We start from the raw sequence: 24,670 nt of genomic DNA on the forward strand, positions 1-24,670 counted from the left end.
CATCCGTTTCGGTGTGCCTTCACACACACACACACACACACGCATACGTACATATATGTATGCATATATACATATATGTACGTATGCGTGTCTTTTGTGTTTGTGTCGTGTGTCGTGTCGTCTTTCGCACGTGGAAGGCGAGGAGCGGTAGCGGTAACGGTTAGAAACCAGAAAGAGAGAACGAGGGGGAGAATCGAGCGAAGACGACGAGACGGTGGCGCGGGTATTCCTGTGTCCCGCGCCTCCTACACAGGTAAAACATGCACATGCACGTAGCGGAACAACAGCAACAAGCAAACAGACACACACTTAGCCCGGGGAAGGGCCGATGAGCCAAAACGGAGAAGCACGAAGTCGACGGCATCGCCCCCTCAGCGCCGATTAGTTTTATGTTATTCTGCTACGCCCTCCCTTTCACTCAATCTCCTCAGCCTGTCCCTGCAGCACCACGCAGTTGCCTCATATCACAGGGAAGAAGTAGAGGCCGCGTGCGGCGCTGTCCTGAGACTCGCCGTTGTTCGCAGATGCATCATTGCCCCCGCCGAGGACGACAGTGAGGCAGAGCTCATCCAGGCAGTCGGCCACTGCCAAATACGCACTTTGGACAGCGAGCCACGACTCGGCTGGTGCCTCTGTGCACCCCTCGTACGGGCTTGTGGTGGGTTCTGTGTATCTCTGCAGCACTTGCCACGACTCATCTAGCGTGCGCCCCTCCGGCCCATGCTGCAGAGAAAGAAGCTCGTAAGACAAGAGGGCGTCCCTCAAGGCGCCTAGCACACGCAGCTGCTCCGGGGTGTACGCCGCTGGTGCCCCAGCAGGGGAGGCAGAGGCGAATCCGTTTGGCAGAGGTGACTTCAGCAAAGAGTCCAACTTACGGATCGCCATGGCTGTTGCCCCTCGCTCGCCACTCGTGGGCACCCGGCAGCAAAGCGGCTCAGGTAGAACGAGCTGATGCAGCAGAAGGCGCCAGTGGTAGCCGATGTCGTACACCAACTCGTGCTGCGCCCCTCTGGTGGCCGCCCCAACCAGGACACTCGCCACGACGAAGGGTATCGGCGGCACCGCTGGGTCGCCATACCACGCCCGCATCACCCGTTCGTCAGACCCGCCTGCCGCCATGGCTGCCGCTGCCGTTGTGTCAGAGAAGGTGGATCCACTGCTGAAGGAGCGGGTGTCGCTCAACTCGCTGCTGCTTGACTCCCCCGAGTCGTCGCGAAAGTGCATGGATACGCTGGGTGGGAACAGTGTTGGCGGCGAGGGCTGCAGCTGCAAGGCGGTTGGCCGCGCTTGAGAGACGGCCGCAGCGCGGTGGGCTACCGTTCCAGTGGTGCGCTCCGACTCCATCGCTGCAGAGGCATTACAGGTGCTGGGCTCTAATGCATCGGTGCGCTCTCCGACCACGAACAGGTAGTGCTCCCGCCCCTCGACGAAGGCCGCTGCACAGCGCGCATGTCGTGAGTAGTCCTTTCCATGCTGCTGGGGTTGCGCACCGTCGTTCGCCGACAGGGAGGACGATGGCGCGTACTGCTGGCCACGCAGCGGGAGGGCAGCAACGCCGCAGCCTCGACGCTCCTGGGGCTGGCCGGCACCGCTATCGCTACAGAGACGGCGTCGAACCCCGCGCAAGCAACGCAAGTCGGTGGCGGATGTGTTAAGCTGCACATTGAAGCGCAATGCCAACTGCTGAAGCCCCCACTGGCCTACGGCGCTGAGGAGGAGGACAGGGCGCGCGTCTGCGCCCCAAGTAGACTCTATATACTGCTGCGCAGTTTTCGGCACGGAGGCCTGGACTACCATAACCACCCATCCCTCGGGTGCCTCGGCATCCAGGGCGGCCCGCAAACGGGCCAACGCCTCCGCGTCAGACGGCACGTCCTCGAACAGCAAAAGTAACTCCACCGGGTGCAGCCTCGAGTGCGGCACTGCGCTGACAGATGTGAAAGGTGCATTGGTGTCGTCGCAGCATGGCGCCACCGCTGCGGAGCTCAGCTGCGTCTCTGCCCACAACATCTGTGCCAATGAACCCGCCGGCGACCAGACACACGTGCCAGCGGGAGCTGACACGTCCGGCGCCGCCGCGTCGACTGTGCTCGCCTTCCCCGAATACGCCGCAGCCAGAGAGCGGATGCGGGTGGCGGCAATCGACAGCCCCGGCAGCACCACAGCGCGTCGTTGTCTCTGCAGCCCGAACAACGGCATGGGTCGGACATGCAGCGGCGACGACGTTGACGGTATCAGCCAGTTGCCTGCCATTTCGCAGCTGCCGAGGCTGAGCGGCATATCCGCATCGCAACCGTCATACATTGGAAGCGGAACCAGCTGCAGAGAACGCATGCACACGTCCAGTATGTGCATTACTGCCTGGGCGCGATTCTGCTCGTCAGCCACTACGAGATGCCCTTGTGAGTGCGGCGCCGCTGCCGAAGTAAAGGACGCAATTCGATCGATCCAGCGGCACGCAGGCCTCAAGAGGGGCGCTGCCAGCGATGACGCTACCGCCGCCGCCACGAAGATCGACGTTTGAGCAGGGGTGGTGGCAGTAGGAGTAAAACCGCTTTCTTTGCACATTGTCGTCTCCGCGCCGATACGACTGGCGGCTGCCGTGGATTCGCAGCACAGAAGCGACACAGCGTCTGCCCAAAATGCCGTAGACAAGGATCGCGTTCGATGAGTTGGCTGCTGGTCGTCCGTGTGTGCGACCGCCGCATTACTCCGCAGCGCCTCCCGCAGCCTCACCAGAGGCGGCTCGCTGCACCTGTGCAAGCGTCGCTGAAGGTCCGGGAGAAGTTCAGCGCACATGAACAGGTAGAAAAAGTGTGGGTAGGTGGCGAAGACGTCGTCCAGGTGCGCATCGGGTGCAGAAGAAATAGTCCGCAGTATATTTTGCCAGCTCTCATCGTTGCAGCCAGTAGGCTTCGTCGCGAGCTGCCGCGCAGCAGCCACGGCAGCAGACACACGCTCCCCGATCTCACGCTCCCACCGTATATACGCATCTGTGCGGGCCCCAGCATCCGCGGACGTGGCACCACCGGCAGCGCGCCGCTCACGCTGCCGAGACTCGGCACCTCGCGCCAAGAGGCGATACACCTCCAACGCCACCCAAGCGACGAAGTTCACATACGGACCACCCCCGCCGCGGTGACCGCGTTCGCTCACGCTGCCATCATGCGAGCTGCTCTCCTTATTGCTCCTTCCGTCGGAAGCGTTGCCGTGTCTCAGCTCGACTGCGAAGTGCAGGGTTGAGAACGGGGGCCCAACGGAGACAGCCCACATGAATGCGTGCAGGTGCCGCTCCACCACGTCGCCAAGGTAGAGAATAAACGATGATAAGGTGTCGCTAGCCCTTGCCTCGTCCACCGTCGGTCGCGTAACTGGACCGGCCGCTGCCATGAATGCTTGCGAAGGAGCTAGTCGCAGTACCCTTCGCGATGCGACGCTGCCGCCAGCAGCACCGAAGACAGACGAAAAAAACGGCAGGCAGTTCATCACATCTGCGGCGTCAAGAGCCAATGTGTGAGAGCTCCTGGCACGCGCGCTGTTTCCGTTTGGAAGAAGCTTCCTTTCATGTCCATCGAGGCTCGCAGAGACGTATCCGTCTAGTAGTCGCTGCAGCTGTGCCGCGGCGGCAGAGGACATACTGAATAGAAAGGCCGCTTCCGTGTCGGCGTGCGGCTCTCTCGCTTGACGCTTCGCATCTACGGATACACACACGCGCTGACCGAAAGAGACGCACTTCACGGCACAGCACGCGGACGACGGTGGGGTTGAGGTGAGCGTGGAACCGACGAGGAAGAGGCAAGAGAGTGAGAGGTGATAGCACAAGCACGAAAGAAAAAAAGCGAAGGTGGCTATACGTGATTGCAGATTGTGATTTCACCAGCGCTGCCACCCAATCGCGTTGTGCATGTCTGTGGGAGGGGTGGGGGAAGAAGTGAAAGCGTGGGCATGAAAGGAGGAGAACGACGATGCGGAGGAGGAGTGGGGGGAAGCCGAAGCTTTGGGCCTTATATATATATATACGCACGCCCAGTACAGCAAGCACACGGGGGTGCGTGAGCAGTGGAACGTGGTAACACCAAAACACAGCGGAGGTGTGTGTGTGTGTGTGTGTGGGGGGGGGGGGAAGTGTGACGGGTGGCAAGCAGAAGGGGAAAACAACACATTAAAAGAAGAGCAAAAGAAAAGGAGGGAGAGACTCCTGCACCGTGAAAGGGGGGCTCGGACGGGGGCGGGAGCAGACGTCGTCGTCATGGGATGCCTTTTGATGGCCATCACAACGAGTGGGGGGCAGGACACACCCGGGCACGGCAGCACGGTTGGTTCTTCTTTTGCTCTTTTGGGAGGCTTGCGAACGCCTATACGCTGGCCGTCTTACACGCAGCAGTAGGATGCTAAACACAGAGAGCAGTGAGCGCACACACGTGTCACTTGCTCGTCGGCCCCATCGTGTACACGTACTCCATCTTCGACACGCCGTAGTGGGAAAGGTTTGCCATCACGTACGTTGGCAGGCTTGTCGTGGTCCGCTTGTCCCGCACCGCTGGAAAGAAGGCAGAGGAGAATGCAGATATGGGGTCGACGTCGGCGCCGCTGGTGCGAGCCTCCGACTCAGGCAGAAAGGGAGGGTGATGCCCGAGAGGGCTGCTGTTGGGGGACAAGCAAAGGGGGGGCGTTGACAAAGGTGCCGTGGAACGCGGGCTGCCGCCGGTCGACGGCCCACCAGCACGGCTGCCGCTACCGGCGTAAGGAACTACGCTGTAGGGGCCCCCGACGAAGGCCGGGGCCGACGAAGGCTGTTGCTGCTGCTCCGCCGCAAGCGCGGCCTCACGGCTTTCCCACTGTCGCAGGAACTCCATGGGCGTCGGTGCGAGGCACACCTCCAATGCTGCCTTGGTCGGTTCCACCGCCGCGGTGGCGGTGCTGGTTTCGTTGCCGCTCGCGTTCCCGCCTCTGCGGTCGCGCTCCATCGTCACTCGGTCCAAGTACACGCCGCTGGACGGCAGCGGGATCGTCCACGGCTGCATACGGGCAGACAGCTCTGGAATGCTGCTCAGCTTCAGATGGGGGTCGCGCAGCTCGTACGCGACCGTGCCATTGCCAAGCGGCGTCCCGCCCGACGTTGTCGCTGCCGCGGAGAGGCCGCCAGGTGCCCTGGACAAAAACACACCAGAGGGGCGGGCATCGGAGTAGCCCAGTCCCAGTTGCGTCGCAGCAAAAGCTTGGAGACCGCGACGCGACGCGGCTGCCGCATCAGTGGGTGCGGAAACAGCCGTCTGTTTCTCACTCTCAATTGCCTGCAGAGCGCACCGCATGGTCTCCTGTGCATCCACAAGACCGAGAGAGTCGAAATGAGAGCTGTCATGCATATCAACGGCGGCGCCGCCATGGGCTGCTTGAGCACCGGCACCCCTGGCGATGAGCGTGCGACTCACCTTAGCCGGCCGGTGGCCCGAAGTGGCAGCGCTGCCGCTGCCCGTGGTAGTGGAGCGCTCCCGTTTACGTTGCTGTTTCTGCAGCTTCTCGAGGGCAGACCGACCAACGTGCTCTAGGTATGCCACGCCGAGGGCGCTGGTGTGCGTCGCCACATATGCGGCCACTTGTTTAAGGAACTCGGCATCGTCGATGCCTTCAATTTCGCAGTCTGCAGCGTCGGCAGCGCGACAGCCTGGGTTAGTGAGCTCGTACACAGCGTCCTCCACATCCGCCAAGCTACGCACAGCACTGATGCAAAACTCTGTGTATAGGCTTGTGAACTTGCGCTGTGAGTCGGTGCCGCGAACAACATTGCCTGCGGCTGCCAAGACACTCTTCAGGAGGCGGTGCACCACCGTCAGCTGGGCGCTACTGCTACTGCCCGCCTGGGCGATAGCTCGAACGCACACAAACTCCTCCCCCGAGGTGGTTCCCTTGCCAGTGGCGAGGTCAGCACCTTTTCGGCCGTTTAAAGCATCAGAAGGCGAGGTCAGAGGAACAGAATTGCCAGGTTCGTCGGCGGCGGCTGTCGCTGCTTTGCCAGCGCGGGCCTTGAAAGGTACACCCCTGTGACTCATATGCAGCTGAGTCTGCGCGCACGTGGGGGTGTGTAAAGGTGGAGCCGTGAGGGGCTACAAGTAAGAGAGACCGCTGAGGCAATGCAGCGTACTCGGTCCTCACTGGCCTCCCACTCCCCTACCCCTGTCTGTCGCTCAGCACTCTGCTTTTCCGTGCGTGCTCGTCGATGATAATTAAAAATGAAAGAAATGCGCGATGCGTGAGTGAGAAACGAGACGCCGAAAACGTGCGCGAGCACACACATGCTCCTCCCGCGCGTCCGTCCGCGCGCGAGATGAAAAATCGCCCCATCCGCAGAGTCCGGAGACAACAACCACCACAAAGAAAAGGGTCAGCGAAGAGGGAAGACATGTGAAGTGCGAAGGATGAAGGCGCGGCATATGAATGGAGGTAGAATACCTTCGCGGCAGCGGAGGAAACCGCATCGGTTGCCTGCTTGCCTTGGGGAGAGGGAGGGTGCACAAGCAGAGAAGCGCTAAAGGAGCGGGTGCCGTAGTGGTCGAGGGAGGCGCGACAAAAAGAGGAAGACGGCACTGTACGCACATGTACCCCCCCCCTCCTTTATCTTTGTTGGTCGATCTAATGTTCTGGAATCCCTCGATGTCGTGGGTGTGCAGTGCATTTCTTTCTCGAGTAGCTCGCTGGTGCATGTGCGAGTAGGCTCCCATCGCCTCTTTCGCGCATGGGGCACCTGAGCGCGCCTGTGAGCAGGACACGTGCGGAGAGGAGGAAGCGGCACATTGGCGGGTGCGTTTCTGTCGGTGCATGCAGGCATGAACATAGACACACACATACACACACCTACACACACGAGCTACAGCACCCGAACCGCGAAGAGAAGGGTGAAGAAGGCGAACATGAAAGAGGAATGCAACGTGAGAACGAGAGACAAACATTCACACGCTCAGTAACGCTACTCGCGCGCAGAACACAGCAGCCCCGACCTCAGCAATAAAAACAGCAGTGAAGTAAAGAAAGCTCACAAATGCATACACACATAATATATATATATATATATGAATACACATCGTCACGTCCCTCCTGGCGTGCACTGGCAGAGTGATTTACGTGTGTGTGTGTGTGACTTTTCAGGCCCACGCCTGTTTCCCTCTCCTCTTGTAGGCACGCCTCCCATTCGCAGACATGGAAAAGCGAAGATAAATAATCACGTGCACGCACGCGGAGACGAAGCAGAGAACAAAAGTGGGGCACAAACTCTAGAAAAAAGTCAAGATAGCGTTTATGTGGGGTGAGGGGAAACGTTGAGAGAGGGAAAGAGAGCGGCGAGTAGCAGCGGAACCCTTCAAAGCACACAACTAGAAAGAACGCAAAAAAGCGGAAAGCACGCTGATACATGTATTTGTTTATCTGCTTACGAGTCGAAAAACGCAAGAAGAAGCCGAGCAGAAAATAGAAGGAAAGAGAGAGGGGGAGGGAGGGGGAGCAACGTACAACAACTCGAAAAAAAAAGGTGAAGGATATGAACGGGAGGGGAGTCGAATGCCCCACAAGACACCGCGCTTGCAGAGAACAGGTGCGAAGAAGACAGCAAAACGAATAGCCTCAGGCGAATATGTGAGAAAACTAAACTAACATATGAGCATACATGCATACATATATGTTCATGAGAGTGTGAGTGAGCCAAGAAAGTGGGAGATAGAGACACGCGAAGACACACACACAGGGAGGAAAGTCACGTTCGCAAAGGTGAAGCAAGGCAAAAAAACAAAAATAGTGCGATGAGCGCTAAGAGGAGCCAGATATTCCTCCGTCACCCAATATGTACTCAGCGCCACACTACCCCGGCCGGTCACAGGCCCCATCCGCGCGGTGAGAAGCAGCCTTGGGCACGTGTGTTACAGTAATGCGCTACGGTCAACGTGCGCAGTCCCCAGCTGTGGTACCCCAGGGGAGCCAGAGGCGGTGACGGTGGGTGGGTACCGCACAAAGGTATCCTCGTGGAGATGAGTATTGACCGGCGTCCGCTGATTGCCGCCCTCCACGACGGCGGCGGCGGCCGGTTCAACACCACCACCGTCGTGTTTAGCTGCTCCTTATCTTCGTCCTTGCTCAGCCTTGTCATTTTCATGCTCAGCTCGAGGCGCAGCCGCGTTGACACACGCCTGCCCTCCTCTCCCGGTGAGAACTTGCCGCTGTCGGCTCAAGTTTTGAGGGCGACAGCGTGGCCGCCGGCGCATCCTTCGGGGTGTTTATCATGGGTCACTGTCTCCACATGCCCAAAGGAAGGAGAGAGGACATATGGCGGGGGGGGGGGGGGGGCAACAATAAAAAAGCAGCAGCGGGAGCGAAAAAGCTGCGCGCTTCCGTGTGTGTGTGTGTGTGTGTGTGTTTGTGTGGCCCTAGACGTGGAGAACGCAAAAAGAAAGAGGAAAGCACAGAGGCAGACAGAGAGTGGGGAGACACGGAGGAAGATAGACAACGCATCTGAAGCGGTGAGTGGCTGCGTGCATTCAGTGGCAGCGGTGAGATGGGAGGGCCAGAGGGAAGGCGCGGTAGCAAATGAAGCGGGAGAGAGGGAAGGGAGAGGGTGAGTGGGTGCGAAAGGAGAAGGGGGACGCCGAGATAGAAAGGAAAGGAGAGCCAAACACTCGAAAAAACTGGAACAGCAAAGCAGGTGCCCTGACTCGCCCTCTATTCGTTTGGTTTTGTTTCTTGTGCGCACTTGTTGTTGCGCAGCTCCTAGGTGAAAGGGGAGGAGGCACCACGAAGCGCACACAAAGAGGGGCGAAAACCCCCACGAGGACGAGGAGGAGGGAAGAGGGAGGGCAAGAACGAAAAAGACGAGGACATGGGACGAAAGCGAGGGAGAAATCGAAAGCAGAGGAGGAACGCCAAAGGCCAACGCAGAGAGAGAGAGAAAGAGTTATAGCGACTGAATTCAGCACACGGCAAAGATGCTCAAGGGCATTCAGCTACACGGTGGACGCTCCGCATAGCAAATGAGCTTCATGGTTTGCTTCCTTGGTTCTCGCAGGTTGCGTCCACAGCCCGCCACCCGCATAGCGATTGTGGGCAGGCTTGTAGTACACCCCCGACGTGAAGCATCTCATGGCACTGCTTTGCGGGCTCGAGCGTGAGAAGGTCGTGGCACGTCCTCTTCGTCGGACCGCGTCTTCCTCTTATGCGGCGAGCGTGCGTGTTTGCATTCCCCTTTCCTTTTCCGTTTTGTGATGTTGCTATTCGATAGCCGTGCCGATTAATATGAAGGGGCACAGCGACAGGGATGGCGAAAAGAACATGAATGGAGCAAGAGAAAGGGCTGAAGAGGGGGGTACAGGGCAGCACAGAGAGAAGACCTACGAAAAAAAAAGACGAAATACAGTGCGCCCCAGCCACGGCCACGTCGTACACACATTCACACAAAAAGGCACCAAAACCAATGACAAAGCAGGAGACGGTCGCGCGAAGCCGGCAACACACGTCCTGAAATGGGAGCACGATCGGCACAAGGCGAGAAGGAGAGCGAGCATGACCAGCAAAAAAAAGGAAACGTCTGCTACTGCTGATGCTGCCGCGGTCATAACAGCTCCCAATGAAACAGCACCCAGCCCTACATGCATCGCAGCACTGATGGCGTGAGCACAAATAGGGCCACAGCAACACTGCGAGAGCTTCAAACCCTCGCACACACAAAATAAGTGTAGGTCATAGCAACTAAGGGAAGCAGCTCAGGATAGAGAGATCCGAAAACACAGAGAAACAGCAGCTCCCCTCCCTTCCAACAGGCATGCATCGCGAGTCGCCTAAAAGCCAAAACGAAACACCCAAAGCACAACTAGCCAAAGAAGGAGGCACCTCGCAGGGAACGCTTGGTAAGATTGGGCTAACAGAAAAGCGGCCCTTACATCACTGCCAAGGAAAGGGAGGAGTGTAAAGATGAAGCAGTGAGACAGCGCTGAGTCGCTGTATTGCAGTTCTTTGTTTACAGCATCCCATTGCCTGCATATATATATATATATATAGTCTCCGACGGGGTGGGGGCACACCTGAGAGAGTGGTATCCGAGGGCCCGGTACACCCACTCTGTAGGGGAGCCAAGCAGCCATCCTATTTCTTCCAACACCTGACCCCTTCTGGTACTGACAGGGCCAAGCACCTACGACGTGGGGAGGTCAGAGCGATGTATCGCGACTCATGTCGGTGGTCGGGTCCTGGATGGGGCTGCGTCGGAGAGAGCTGCGATAAGAAACACGCTTGCGCCACTCACATGATGGTCAGAGTGCCCACGTAGCTCGAGCGCAGCCCACCCGGTCCTCGCTGCCTGCCGGTGGTGGTGGGGGAGCCTCAGCCACCTCGAGGGAGATGCACCAGGCGGCAACCGGCCTCACTGGGGGCGGCTGTGAGGCCGCCCTGCCCAGCGGGTGGGTGGGTAGGGTGTGGGGCAGAGGCCGTGCTCAAATGAGAGGAACGGCAGTGCTGTGATGCGTGCCTTCGGCGGCTTCGAACCGCGCGGATGGGGCCTGTGATCGGTCGGGGTAGTGTGGAGTTGAGCATATGTTGTATGGCAGAGAAATGAACAAGTCAGAGATGTATATTTAACAAGAACCGCCTCCCTCTGTCACAGCTCTCTTGCATAAATTCTACTTCGCTATCGCTTCGCAAGAGAAACAACGTAATTAAGAAATCAAATATACTATTCACGCCTGGTGACACAAGGGTGATAGTGCACTCCTTTCTCACAATAACAGAAAAGGCGAGTCCGTTATTGCCGAAGGTGAAAAGACAGCGGCAGACAGTGCAGCACAAGCTGACCCTTCATTCTTTCTATTCTTACTATGTCGCGCAGACGCGGCACCTAGAGAGATCAAGGAGGCCAAAACAAAAAAAAAAACAGAGAAGCAAGATTAAAGGAGGCGAAGAGTGGGCTCAAGAGGAGGTACATAATGCTTTTGTTTGCTTTTAGTGTTGGCGTGCGTCGCTTTCCTTCCCCCTTCTATGACCGCCGCTCTACATACAAAAATAGAACAAAAAAGCGTGAAGGCAAATGCCCCGGAGAGGAAAGCACACACATACGAAAAAAGGGTGGGTGTTCCACTCGGATTGCAGAACAGGATCGCTTTCTTCGGGTATGCATTGCTCACGCTGCAAGAACACGAACAAAGTCATCAAAGGCAGTCAATGAAACTCAAGCCCAGCGTGCGTGCAGCGAGTCAACACTGCGCCATAGGCACTGTCGATGCAAGATAGCCTGGATCACTTGCTGTCGGCCTATGCTGGTATACTTGGAGGCTTAGAGTCCGTCGTCAGCCCACAACATTCATGCCGTAACGGCGAGCGGCGCGGCGGGCAGCCAGATCCCTCCGATAGAACACGAACACCCTAAAAATCATGAAGCCCGTAAAGACGGCTTGCGCGGCCCAGAGCACTGCCATGATTGCCACAGGTGCCACTACGCCAGATTCACGCGTCGCCTGAATCCACTTCGCAAGGGCAATACCGCACAAACCGTAATTTTTGGGGCCGGCGAGGGCGAAAATGGCGTGCGCCAGGGCAACAAAGAGACCGCTCAAGGCCAAAATGTGCTGTGGTGGGCGGCCCGTCGAACACCCCTGGTAAATTCGCCAGTACCAAATCAAAAAGCTAAGCGGGATGCCAGTAAGGTGCACAATTGCAAGCACGCCGTTTTGTACTTTGTTAATATCGGCATGAACTACAACTTTGGAGCGAACGGGAGCGCTGCTGACACCTATCGCTATGCCACAATTGGCTACGAGGAGAATACATACAGCAACCCAGTCCCAAAAAGCCATCTTCACAAACAGTTGACGGTGCTCCGGCACCGTCGAAATACTGTGGTACACGAGAGGGTGAATACAGAGGAACTTGCGCGGGAAGTTGGGAGTCTGTCCTAATTCCGCCGTGACGGCCTCCTCTCGGCTAATACGCTGCTCTAAGTCATTCAGGCGCTGCTCTTCAAGAAGCGCATTTTGCCAACGCTGCTCAAGGTTCACAGTTTTCTTCTGCTCCTCCGTCATTCCTTTTGTGCTCTTTCTGTTGACCCCAAAGACCTCTTTCAGCACACCAGTCTTCGACACTTTTGTCTTCGTTTTCGTCACTGTATCACCGCCGGGGGTGACTGCGATAGTCACGGAGACATCACCTCGAGTTCCAAAGGCAGCAGGAGAGGTCGGTGATTCATAGCTTTGCTCCTCTCGGGGGGAGTAAATAGCAGCGCCGCTGATGGCGCTCTCTCCATCACCACTGTCACCGCCGCTAGCTTGTTGGGGAGTTTGCGCAGGTAGTGCACCGTTCCTATCATTGTTCGCCGATTCGGGCTCGAAGTTGTAGAGAGCGCGAAGCTCTTGAGTCTCGCTTGATCCTTGAAACATGAGGGCTTCAGAATGGAGAAACAGCGAGAGGAGAGATAAAAGATGTTTGCTTGAAAACCTTGCTTGCACATGGTAAGACAGGGATCAAAGCTAAAGAAGTAGCTAGACGCAGAAGGGAGAGATGTGATGAGGTGTGAAGCGTCGCACGCACATTGAGCGCTAGATAGCAAGCCAAAGGATATTTGCATTGCGGCTGGAGCATAAGACGTCAGCATTCCTGGCAAGGCATCACGTTCTCCACATGTGGCGCACAAGCGTTTTCTAATTTAATTGTGGCCTTCAGCTGGACTGCATCAACCGTATCTTTTTTTTTTTTCGTTTTTTTTTTGTGCTGTTGCTCTGCTTCCAAATGCCTCCGTCAAAATAGCTGTGGATACAACACAATGCCAACATAAGAGAAGGAGAACAAAGACTGCCTTTTGCATTCCTTTGGCAGCAGCATCACCTGCGATACTTTCTGATCTCCTCGATGAGCTCGCTTTTCTCCATCAGGCCTGTGGTTGAAATGTGATGCTGCCGCATCAACGAAAGCAGGTCTCTCGGCTTCATTGCATCCAGCTCCTTATCCGACGGGATAGCAGGAGGTGGAATCACTTCGTGCTGCTGCACAAGCTGTGTCACAGAGTTTATGTCAGCACCTTCAAATGTAGCCACCACATTTCCATCCCTGAAAAAGTAGAATGTGGGCATTGCGCGAACAGGGTAGTCACGTATGACATCAGGCGTGCGGTCGACATCCACTTTTGCGAAATTGACGTGCTGCTTTCTGGAAGCGAGGTTCTCGAGGAGAGGGGCAATTACCTTGCACGGCCCACACCATGTTGCAAAAAAATCAACCACTGTCAGTTTGGGCTGACGTGTGAGAACCTGAAGCTCCGCTAGCGTTGATATAACACGAATTGCCATTTTTATACTGCTCTTTCGTTTTAAAGCCTCTTCAAGCAGAGAAAAATCAAAATGAGTACGGGGCATTCGAAAAAGCAATTCTTTTTTGGCACTCAAATCCGCCAAAGTTGTTTGTGTACAAGCTGTCATTTCTCTTGCGAGGGTATCTTGAATGCGTTAGGTGCGTCGCATACTTGCACATATACCCCCGACATAGTTTGCTGCTTTGATATGTACATTCTTTTTGTTCTTTGCGTCAGTGCCGCGACCGGGACACAAGGAGAAAAAGCTCTCGCAGCATGATGGCCATCATTCATGAAGAGAGCCGATAGCTTTCATTTTTTTTTCGCTTCCGTTTTTGGGGATGCTGCAAGGCGAATGAAAACACAAACAGAAGGAAAGTACAAGAAAAAAAAATACCGGTACAGTTTTTTTTCTTTTCGGCAAATTCTGTTTGACAGAGGAAATACGGCGCCTACTTCGTGGTCACTTTCTTCTGTGACTTCTCCGCTTTCGTCTTGTTCACTGGCTTCTTCCGCAGGGCAACGCGTGGTCTGTCAGGCTCTGCGCACGAAGGAACAAAATCGGAAGCAACACGCATGGGCTTCTTCTGCTGTGGTTTAAAAACGTACGGCCCGTGATACGACGGATGAGGATGCTTTCTGTGCTCCTCTTCGATTTGCTTCCTCTTGTTGTCGGCCGAAGCGGGGAAGACGACCTGTGTACCATCGCCATAAAAGAGATTGTGGTACGTGCCCTCGGCCAGGGCTCGCTCGGGATGCTCCTTCTTGAACCGCTCAGCGTTGTACGGAAGCATCAGTGGCACACCTGGATCAACGTACGCGCGCTGCTCTTCCCAAGTGCGAGGAGGTCCCTCTGGCGTGGGAATAGTCCAGTGTGGCCGGACTGCTTTGTTCCACACGACTGTCTTTGCGCGTTGCATGGAGGCGTAGTTCGTAACGTAGCTGGGAACTTCGGAAAAAAGGCTCTGCTCCATCGCAATAATATCCTTGCAGATGTCCACAGCATTTCGACAAACTTCTTCATCCTCGCGGCCAAAAGCGCTCAGTCCTCGAATAACAGACATGTAGCCTTCATCCACCTCTCGTGCAGCCATCTTGAAAACATGGGGGTTCGACAGATCATCGCCCGCTGCCGCGGGCTCACGCTCTCCACCAGAAAGCGCTCCCTCTTCCGCAGCTTCATCCAGAACGGAAACAGCCACCTGAGGGTCTCTCGGTGCGCCGTTCTCCTCCATCGCTACGAACGTCTCGGGGTCCTCCACTGGCTGGTTTTCGGCTTCCACAGAAGTCATTTTTAGACGACTCTTCGCTTTCGATGCGCGTGTACTTCGTTAGGTGTGCTCGATGGCTTTTCAAGCCGCTCTAGACTTTGACCCTGACAAGAATAAAAAAAACATGCGTTGGTGCGTGTTGTCAGGAGTGAAATCGAAGGCGTTCCACAGGTGGAGAGAAAGCAGTCAGAGAAAACCGGAGAGGAGATACGGAGAGATACATATCATGCTCTTTTTCCCTTTTCTCCCACTTTTTGGAAGCATGGAGTCTCATATTCCTCTCTCTATTTACAGGATTGCGCTGAGATTGACGAAATGACTTCATCGTTGACGCACGCATAGACAAAGAAAAACGTTTTTGACCCTGTAGGCGAGTATGCTGCTTACACTGCTCACCCCCGTACGGCTGTTTGTCAACGCGAAAAGCTAGTAGGAGAGCCAAAGGGGTACAAAGCCTAGTTTAGTCGCTTCTGCTTCACGGATGCTCCTGGCAGAGTTGAAAACCGAAAACAAAAGGATAGACTGTCTAAAGCTCAGCGGCTTCTCATCTCAATGAACAGCGTCATGTCGTCTGCTTGAACATCATATTTGGAAAAGTGATCTGTAAGAGGCCGGAGTTTGGGTGTTTGGCTGTGAAATGGGGCACGGTACCGGTGGCGCTGCTGCCTGGTCTTCTCTCGAAATCTACGCTCGTTAAGGATCGCGTTGATGGTATCGCTCTTTTTCCGTCCCAGGTACGTCTGCACATCTGCGATACGCGCCCTCCACATACGCTCCCGTTTTTCTTCAGCGTCTCTGCCATGTAGCCTATCGGGTAGCATGTTGTCATGTTTACAGCTCTTGTGCGCCGCAAGCGCGCCTGTGGTCGATGAAGCATGGTCAACCTCGAAGCTGTTCGCCAACATCTCGTGGTCCTCTGTGCTGTCACCAATGCGCGATAAGAGCTGCTCGATTTCTTGAATTTGATCTTTTGAGAACATCTCTTCCTGGAATGGATTTGCAGAAATATCATCGTCGCCGATATTCGAATGGTGCTCTGGTTTTCGGTGCGATGCCGGAGAGGAAAAGTCTCCTCTGCGATCCATTCCCCATAGCCAGCTGTGATGGAAGCATGAGGGAAGAAGGTGGAGGCGTGAGGAGCCAAGGTTCAAAAAAATGCAATGAGGAAAGAGCAGAGTGCATTTTTGTTTCACGTACTCCTTTGATTCAAGGAAACTACTTTCGATGTCAGACGGAGCGGTTTTTCATTGCGAGTCAGAGACCTTGTTGCCGTGCTAGCGGGGTCAAGGAGACCGGTTGTGTGCTTATTTTCAAGTGCACTCCTGTAATCCAGGTGCTCTGACGGAGAATGCCCCCCCCCCCTATTCTTCTTTTCAGCGACACGGCGCAGCAATTAAGACCCAAATTGCAACGAAAGGCAGCTGGCAGAAGATTATGAGGGGGGGGCTCTGCAGAAATCCATCACCTCTCCTGTCCGGCATCGGTGACTTGCACATCAGCCTTGACTCAGCGGAGTGTGACTCAGCACACCTTCTTTTTGCGCATGGCTTTCGCATCCGCTTATAAGTGGGCTCGCAGCTGTTTCTCCAGCAAACGCGACACTGCTTGATTTTCTGTCAGTTACGCCAGGACACCGAGAAGTCTTGCACCTGTCCCTGGCAAGCCACCCGTGTGCTACTCGGCCTTTGCTCCACGAATGCCTTACTTGTGGGGCGTCATGGGCAAGCACAACCTTCCTGTAAAGGCCGTATTGATGTGGAGGCCATCGATGTCGAAAGAGATAGCAAGTGCCTTCTCAGGCGTCGACATCGACTCAGTTTTTCGGCACAACATGAAAACCAAAAGCGCTTCTCCTAGGATTTCAAGACGCACCTGGCAGCAGAACGGGGGCAACTTTTAGAAAAGTTTCCCTCTTCACAAAGTTTTTTTTCTTGTTCTCATGCCGGTAACTATCTTCTTGTGTTTGTCTTGTGTAACATTATCCCTCCTACATGCCTGAGAATAGCTGCTTCTGCTGAGCTCCCGCTCTTAACTTCTTCCGTAGAGCAAGAGTGGCAATGGCAGCATGTGAAAGTAATCATAATAAACATGGAAGCATACCAATGAGAGCCTTTGGCAATTTATCTGTGTCCTGTAGCTTCCACCTCAATAAAAAGGGGGAAAAAGAGGCACACCAGCGTAAACCTGTTTTGGTTTCAACACTTTCTCTCTCTTGATCTCGAATCCACTAGCGACAGCAGCATAAAGGTCATAATGGAAGAAAAAGAAGGAGAGCACTTGCATGTTGGATTGTTGCTTGCTTACCCAACCAAGCTTAACCGGTAAACTCATCATGCACGTGACACTTGCTGCCTGAGAGAAGGAAGAACACGAAGTACAGTCTCTGTTTACAATGCAAAGCATTCAGACTCCGTCGCCTAGCCGCTATGTGATACACCACACGACTTCATTCATTCTTCCTTTACGCCTTTCCGCACTAATATATATATATATATATATATATTATTTTTCTCCCTCCTCTTCCTTGGTTGCGCAATTATTTTGGCAGCCGCTCATTTTCTTCATTTAACACGATGTCTGACGAGGACCATGACTTTTCGCACCAGGGAGGCGGCGACAACGCGTCAAAGACGTATCCCTTGCCCGCTGGCGCCCTGAAGAAGGGTGGCTACGTGTGCATCAACGGCCGTCCGTGCAAGGTGATCGACCTGTCCGTGTCGAAGACCGGCAAGCACGGTCACGCTAAGGTGAGCATTGTTGCGACCGACATTTTCACTGGAAACCGCCTTGAGGATCAGGCCCCGTCCACGCACAATGTAGAGGTGCCGTTTGTGAAGACCTTCACATACAGCGTGTTGGATATCCAGCCCAACGAAGATCCCTCTCTTCCATCTCATTTGTCGCTGATGGACGATGAGGGCGAGAGCCGCGAGGATCTCGATATGCCCCCGGACGTGGCCCTGGCAACTCAAATCAAGGAGCAGTTCGACTCCGGCAAGGAGGTGCTAGTTGTGGTTGTGTCTGCAATGGGCACTGAGCAGGTGCTGCAGACGAAGAATGCTGCGGAGAAGTAGACTTTTGATGGCACTGTTTTTCTTTACTTTTATTTCTCTCAAAACATCAGAAGCAGTAATGTAAATATTCATTTTGTTTCAGCGCTCGTGCCAAACATCACGCGCTTGTTCAAGAGGCTATGCGAAGTGATCATTGCCGTTTTTTTTTTCCTCAGCGTAAGCGGTGCATATGCTCAAAATGCATGTGCTTGTGGAAAATCAAGGCAACTTTGCATCTCCTGTTGAGAGTTCTAGTCCAGCAATCTATCCATGGCCTTTTCTTCTTTGGGATACTTTTATCGCGATGCTTTGCGCTTCGTCTCTACCCCTTCTGTATCCTACAAAAATATCATAACGCCGATTATGTGCTCGATGCGCTGCTTCGAATAGCTCTGTTTTCTTCATTTAACACGATGTCTGACGAGGACCATGACTTTTCGCACCAGGGAGGCGGCGACAACGCGTCAAAGACGTATCCCTTGCCCGCTGGCGCCCTGAAGAAGGGTGGCTACGTGTGCATCAACGGCCGTCCGTGCAAGGTGATCGACCTGTCCGTGTCGAAGACCGGCAAGCACGGTCACGCTAAGGTGAGCATTGTTGCGACCGACATTTTCACTGGAAACCGCCTTGAGGATCAGGCCCCGTCCACGCACAATGTAGAGGTGCCGTTTGTGAAGACCTTCACATACAGCGTGTTGGATATCCAGCCCAACGAAGATCCCTCTCTTCCATCTCATTTGTCGCTGATGGACGATGAGGGCGAGAGCCGCGAGGATCTCGATATGCCCCCGGACGTGGCCCTGGCAACTCAAATCAAGGAGCAGTTCGACTCCGGCAAGGAGGTGCTAGTTGTGGTTGTGTCTGCAATGGGCACTGAGCAGGTGCTGCAGACGAAGAATGCTGCGGAGAAGTAGACTTTTGATGGCACTGTTTTTCTTTACTTTTATTTCTCTCAAAACATCAGAAGCAGTAATGTAAATATTCATTTTGTTTCAGCGCTCGTGCCAAACATCACGCGCTTGTTCAAGAGGCTATGCGAAGTGATCATTGCCGTTTTTTTTTTCCTCAGCGTAAGCGGTGCATATGCTCAAAATGCATGTGCTTGTGGAAAATCAAGGCAACTTTGCATCTCCTGTTGAGAGTTCTAGTCCAGCAATCTATCCATGGCCTTTTCTTCTTTGGGATACTTTTATCGCGATGCTTTGCGCTTCGTCTCTACCCCTTCTGTATCCTACAAAAATATCATAACGCCGATTATGTGCTCGATGCGCTGCTTCGAATAGCTCTGTTTTCTTCATTTAACACGATGTCTGACGAGGACCATGACTTTTCGCACCAGGGAGGCGGCGACAACGCGTCAAAGACGTATCCCTTGCCCGCTGGCGCCCTGAAGAAGGGTGGCTACGTGTGCATCAACGGCCGTCCGTGCAAGGTGATCGACCTGTCCGTGTCGAAGACCGGCAAGCACGGTCACGCTAAGGTGAGCATTGTTGCGACCGACATTTTCACTGGAAACCGCCTTGAGGATCAGGCCCCGTCCACGCACAATGTAGAGGTGCCGTTTGTGAAGACCTTCACATACAGCGTGTTGGATATCCAGCCCAACGAAGATCCCTCTCTTCCATCTCATTTGTCGCTGATGGACGATGAGGGCGAGAGCCGCGAGGATCTCGATATGCCCCCGGACGTGGCCCTGGCAACTCAAATCAAGGAGCAGTTCGACTCCGGCAAGGAGGTGCTAGTTGTGGTTGTGTCTGCAATGGGCACTGAGCAGGTGCTGCAGACGAAGAATGCTGCGGAGAAGTGATGGAAGTATCCTCCGGATGTTTTCATCATGAAAAGCAAAGCCAATTTTTTTTGTAAATACTAACACAATTCGACCCCAATGAATGACAACACGTCAGCGTGGTGCCCATGCTGCAGTGCCCACTCCCGGAGGGCAAGCAGCCATCCTATTCCTGTCAATGCCGAGTCACTTGCGATGGTGTAAGGGTCGAGTGGCTACGAAGTGGGAAATGCAGACATAGCTGCAACAAGCAACACGCTTGCGCCACCCACATGATGGTCAGAGTGCCCACGTAGCTCGAGCGCAGCCCACCCGGTCCTCGCTGCCTGCCGGTGGTGGTGGGGGAGCCTCAGCCACCTCGAGGGACATGCACCAGGCGGCAACCGGCCTCACTGGGGGCGGCTGTGAGGCCGCCCTGCCCAGCGGGTGGGTGGGTAGGGTGTGGGGCAGAGGCCGTGCTCAAATGAGAGGAACGGCAGTGCTGTGATGCGTGCCTTCGGCGGCTTCGAACCGCGCGGATGGGGCCTGTGATCGGTCGGGGTAGTGTGGAGCTGAGCACGTGTTCTGTGGCGGAATGGGCACGTTGAGAGGGGGGGAAAAGCTGATTTGCAGGTAAAGTGAAAGGACGAAAGAAACAAAAAAGAAATCAGATTTTTTTTTCTTTGTCATTCAGGTAAACACGTACAGACATTGGAGCATGCCTGAACACGGCTTCTGGCAACAGGTAATTATCCTGTATCGAATTTTTTCCCGGTCGAGGAGTATGGGCTTTACCTTGCCTCGTTCGTGTGTGTGTCGCCAGATGCTGCACTGTGAGGAAGCTGTTCGGCACGTGATTACGCATGAGCAAATGTCTTGCAGGAAAGAGAAGGCGTGAGCTCGTTTTTCCCACGCTGAGGCAAGATTTATCAATGACGTTTCGAATGCCTGCAGATTGTTCGAAAGTGGTGCTGCCGATGTTGCCGTGAAGCGGCTGGGATGATTGCAGCCACAGCCTTGAAAAACGAGGCAACAACGATCTAGAAAGGTGCACACGAGGCTGACTTGGGTTAGAATTTGGAGATGAATGCGTTTTAGTTGACGCCAGTTTTGGTAATGCGACTAGTCCTCTTTTCTGGCTCTTTTTTCTCTGAATTGCGGGCTGGTGACAAATCAATCCAGCGTGTCGTTTTCGGCTGCGTTAGTGTTCCACACACGTGATAATCGTAGCGCACGCTGCCTGGTAGCTCGATTCAATTACGACAAGTGTTTTCTGCTCTCGTGGCTCGCCAACACACACACACACACACACACACACACACAAGGTCGTTTCCTTTTGCACATGTGGGGCACCAGCGGTGCCTGTGATTTACTTTTCTGTGAACTGAAGCTCTTCGTGAGGGGAGACGCAAACGGCCGGTGACCTCAGAGCTAACGTACACAAGCTGCAAGCACCGTCTCCTGGAGACACTCAAAAACGCTGTTGTTTTCGTAGCACACCCTATTATCTCTGCCGCCGCAGAAGGCTATAACTGCCTTTGTGCTTTCTCCTTCAGGTAATAATGTCGAACTTCGCCAAACATCCCGATCTTACGCTAAACGAGCGGCTGGTTTGGCGGCCAGCGAAGGGCAAGGAGCATGTCTACAACTACATTGTGCAAAAGTCTCCGACGGCCAGGGCACGATGTCGGAAGTGCTCGCAGCTGATCCCGAAGGGGGAGATGCGAGTAGGTGTGCCCATTCGCCACAACGCAGGCGATAATGGGTGGATCTCTGCGTGGCAGCACCTTGGCTGCACCCGCATGGAGAGAAGTGAGTCAGAGGACTACAAAAACACCATGCATGGGTTTGCGGCATTGAAGCCAGAGGAACAAGCGCATGTGGTAAATGAGGTCAATTCTACGGAGGTGCCAGAGCATCTCAAGCCGCTGGACCCGGAGGACTTGGTGCACCGAGGTAAGATGGAGCAAATGACACCACCGTCGACGCTGCTGCGGCACCTGTTGCCTTATCAGAAGGAGGGAATGGGGTGGATGGTGCGCCAGGAGGTCGAGTCTCCCGTCAAGGGCGGCATTCTTGCAGACGAGATGGGCATGGGCAAAACTATCCAGACCATTGGAATGATGCTCGCGCACCGCATAAACGGTCCCACGCTCGTTGTCTGTCCGGTTAGCTCCATGTTGCAATGGGAGGCTGAAATCAAGGAGCATGTGGTCCCTGGGTCGCTATCGGTAGTCGTCGTATACCGCACCACAAAGGTGACCAAGGAGGAGCTGGAGAGCGCGGATGTTGTCCTCACCACTTACCCAATGCTGGAGCAGGCCTGGCGCGCTCTCATCAACGAGATAAAAGTACCGTGTCCCTATTGTGAGCTGCTCTTCATTCCTCGTCAGTTGGTGGTGCACAACAAGTACTTCTGTGGTCCGCGCGCCAAGAAGACACAGAAGCAGGCGAAGCGCGAAAAGCACACCACGCCTGCGGCGGCGAGTAGCTCAAGGGGTGTGCAGTCTGACGAAACCATTCGAAAGGGGTTGCGAACACTCCACGTAGACATGGGTGACGAAGAGGGGGCCGAGGCGGAGGTCAATGCGCCCAATACTACGACGGCACATCCACAGCGGAAGCGAGGTCGCAAGGGCGCGGCCAACGTCGAGGATGACCCGGCTGGGAAGGTCAACGGTTGTGGCACCCCGGCAGCCAAGAAGGAGAAGCAGGAAGAGTCGGAGAGTAAGGTGGCCAGTGGCTGCCGATCGCCAGCCGAGAAGGCAAATCGAAAGTGCCCCGTCAAGGCGGAGGATCACAATGATGAGGGGGCCGCTCTGGCTCAAAAAGGCAAGGTGCTCCAGCCAGCTGCGGCTTCGCGGGGGGTTGTTGGACCGATCGGCATGTACCAGGAACTTATGCGGGAAGCCGGCCGAACCGTGCTCAGTCGCTGGGACGCGGCGAGGAAGGATGACGAGAGCAGCAGCGATGAGGAGGTCGAGGATGAGTCCAGCGAGGAAAGTAACAGCGACGCATCGAATTTGTCGTACAACTCTGCGGCTGCTGCTGCCGAGGAAGCGGCTGCGGCGGAGCAAGCTTCCAAAGCCCTGGAGGCGTTCCGCTGCGCCGCTTGCCACTTTCAGCTGCTGCGGTACCCTTTCTGCCCCAGGAATGGCCAGCACCACGTTGTCAGAGAGGAGCTTCGAGACATCATCGAAAAGGACACTGGCGGCGACGATGTCGACCTCGATGCTTCCATCTTCCACTCCATCAAGTGGGCGCGCGTTATCCTGGACGAGGCGCACCGCATCAAAGGTCGAACAACGAGCACGGCCCGCTCTGCCTTCGCCTTGGCGGCCGAGTACCGATGGTGCCTCACCGGCACCCCACTACAGAATCGTGTTGGTGATCTATACAGTCTTCTGCGCTTTTTGCGCATGCGGCCATACGCACACTACTACTGCGAAACGGAAGGCTGCTCGTGCGCCTCGCTCTCGCACCCCTTCTCGTCCACCTCGCTTCATCAGTGCGTCTTCTGCGGTCATGGACCGCTGCAGCACCACTCCTATTTCAACCGCTACATTCTCAATCCGATCAACCGCTATGGCTACATCGGAGACGGGCGACGCGGTATGATGATGCTGTCTAACGACGTATTTTCCCGGGCAATGCTGCGCCGCACCAAGGTCGAGCGGGCCGCCGACCTGCAGCTGCCGTCGTTGACAATCGAGGTGCACTGCATCAAGCTCACGAAGGAGGAGCGTAACTTTTACGAGTCCCTGTACAAGAAGAGCACGGCGGAGTTCGATACGTTCGTGCACAAGGGCACAGTGCTGCACAACTACGCACACATTTTCCAGCTGCTTAGTCGTCTGCGCCAGGCCCTCGACAACCCACTGCTTGTGATGCAGGGCATGGATGTTGGCCCTGTGGTGAACGTCAAGGGAGTGTGCGGCATCTGTGGCGACGGCATCGAGGGCGAGAGCGCTCTGAAGGTGCACCCGTGCCGGCACCAGTTTCACCGACTTTGTCTCGGCCAATTCCTGGAGAGCGCACCGGACAAGGAGCTCCACTGCCCCACCTGCTTTGTACGAATCAACGTGGATCTGCGGCAGTTGCGACAGGATGCGGAGGACGACGATGACGAGGGCGTCGGCGGCTTTGCGGCAGCGTTGCCTCCCGAGCTGGAAGATGAGGTCAACTCTGAGATCACTGAGGACGACGAGCAGGCGCAAGCGTTGCAGCATGTGGAGAGTAAGGTTAAGCGGCGCACAGCGCACGCCAAGCCGACCAAAAAGGAGCAGCGCGGCATTTTCGCCCGGCTGGACCCGCAGAAGCCGCTGCACGGCACGAAGCTCGATGCCATCGCTAACTACATAGAGAAAGTTCCGAAAGACGAAAAGGTGGTTGTCTTCTCGCAGTTTGGCAGCATGCTAGACCTGACGCAGTATTGGCTGCAGCGCCGCTCTATAAGGGCTGTAAAGCTGTGTGGGTCACTGACGTTGACGCAGCGGCAGTCGGTGTTGCAGGCCTTCCTGCATGACCAAAACGTGCGCGTCATCCTCATCTCCCTGAAGGCAGGCGGAGAGGGTTTGAACCTGCAGGTGGCCAATCACGTGGTGCTGACCGATCCGTGGTGGAACCCAGCGGTCGAGATGCAGGCCGTGCAGCGAGCGCACCGAATCGGGCAGACCCGCCCGGTTCACGCCGTCCGCTTTGTCACGGAGCACTCAGTGGAGGAGCGCATGGTCGACCTGCAGGACAAGAAGATGCTCGTTTTCGAGGGCACCATTGACGGCAAGTTGCAGTCGCTCAACAAGCTCACCGAGGAGGATCTGCAGTTCCTCTTTACAAGGTAGCGTAGAGGAAAGCGAGAGCGCGCGCGGCCACCATGTGCCAGCGGTGTGTGCGTGGATATCTGTGTGGGTGTGCAGAACGACCACATCGCTGGTAAACGTGGTGGCCAACAGCGAGAGTTCGTGTGCGTCGCGAGGAGAGTAATGACCACCACCCGGGGCGCTCTCTTTTTCCCCTCTTGTCGCGCCTGTTTGCTGTGTTCCTTAACACAAGGCGACTCAACATGACGCGGCTCTTTCTTTCCCTCCTCCTCGTTCACCATTGCCAAATACACGCACACACACAAACACATGCATACATATAGTGCTGTCTTCTTCGTCACTATGGTCAGCTTTTTTTTATGTTCTGCTTTTCCTAAACACTGTTGCCCCTCCCCTCTCCTCTCCCCTCCCTGATGCTCCTGCGAAACGATTTCACCCCGCCTGCTCTCCCT

At 55.3% G+C, this 24,670-nt stretch overlaps 8 protein-coding genes across 8 annotated transcripts; 4 read left to right on the forward strand and 4 right to left on the reverse strand.

Annotated features, from left to right (window-relative positions):
- Nucleotides 1–459: 459 nt before the first annotated feature.
- Nucleotides 460–3,636, reverse strand: LINJ_25_0700 (conserved hypothetical protein; the record flags this gene model as incomplete). The annotated part of the gene is made up of 1 exon (XM_001466064.1): nt 460–3,636. One exon carries the CDS (start codon nt 3,634–3,636, stop codon nt 460–462), a length of 3,177 nt encoding a protein of 1,058 aa, XP_001466101.1.
- A 788-nt stretch (nt 3,637–4,424) lies between these two features.
- LINJ_25_0710 (conserved hypothetical protein) lies at nt 4,425–6,050 on the reverse strand (the record flags this gene model as incomplete). The annotated part of the gene is made up of 1 exon (XM_001466065.1): nt 4,425–6,050. One exon carries the CDS (start codon nt 6,048–6,050, stop codon nt 4,425–4,427), a length of 1,626 nt encoding a protein of 541 aa, XP_001466102.1.
- Nucleotides 6,051–11,315: 5,265 nt separating this feature from the next.
- Nucleotides 11,316–12,401, reverse strand: LINJ_25_0720 (conserved hypothetical protein; the record flags this gene model as incomplete). Its single annotated transcript, XM_001466066.1, has 1 exon — nt 11,316–12,401. The coding sequence occupies one exon, from the start codon at nt 12,399–12,401 to the stop codon at nt 11,316–11,318; it is 1,086 nt and encodes a 361-aa protein (XP_001466103.1).
- Nucleotides 12,402–13,761: 1,360 nt separating this feature from the next.
- LINJ_25_0730 (conserved hypothetical protein) lies at nt 13,762–14,601 on the reverse strand (the record flags this gene model as incomplete). The annotated part of the gene is made up of 1 exon (XM_001466067.1): nt 13,762–14,601. One exon carries the CDS (start codon nt 14,599–14,601, stop codon nt 13,762–13,764), a length of 840 nt encoding a protein of 279 aa, XP_001466104.1.
- Nucleotides 14,602–17,153: 2,552 nt separating this feature from the next.
- On the forward strand, nt 17,154–17,654 carry EIF5A1 (putative eukaryotic initiation factor 5a; the record flags this gene model as incomplete). The annotated part of the gene is made up of 1 exon (XM_003392548.1): nt 17,154–17,654. The coding sequence occupies one exon, from the start codon at nt 17,154–17,156 to the stop codon at nt 17,652–17,654; it is 501 nt and encodes a 166-aa protein (XP_003392596.1).
- A 392-nt stretch (nt 17,655–18,046) lies between these two features.
- EIF5A1 (putative eukaryotic initiation factor 5a) lies at nt 18,047–18,547 on the forward strand (the record flags this gene model as incomplete). Its single annotated transcript, XM_001466068.1, has 1 exon — nt 18,047–18,547. One exon carries the CDS (start codon nt 18,047–18,049, stop codon nt 18,545–18,547), a length of 501 nt encoding a protein of 166 aa, XP_001466105.1.
- A 119-nt stretch (nt 18,548–18,666) lies between these two features.
- On the forward strand, nt 18,667–19,440 carry EIF5A2 (putative eukaryotic initiation factor 5a; the record flags this gene model as incomplete). Its single annotated transcript, XM_001466069.1, has 1 exon — nt 18,667–19,440. One exon carries the CDS (start codon nt 18,667–18,669, stop codon nt 19,438–19,440), a length of 774 nt encoding a protein of 257 aa, XP_001466106.1.
- A 1,520-nt stretch (nt 19,441–20,960) lies between these two features.
- On the forward strand, nt 20,961–24,239 carry LINJ_25_0770 (putative DNA repair protein; the record flags this gene model as incomplete). The annotated part of the gene is made up of 1 exon (XM_001466070.1): nt 20,961–24,239. One exon carries the CDS (start codon nt 20,961–20,963, stop codon nt 24,237–24,239), a length of 3,279 nt encoding a protein of 1,092 aa, XP_001466107.1.
- Nucleotides 24,240–24,670: the final 431 nt, after the last annotated feature.

This window comes from Leishmania infantum, chromosome 25 (assembly GCF_000002875.2).
Source record: "Leishmania infantum JPCM5 genome chromosome 25".
Lineage (NCBI taxonomy): Eukaryota > Euglenozoa > Kinetoplastea > Trypanosomatida > Trypanosomatidae > Leishmania > Leishmania infantum.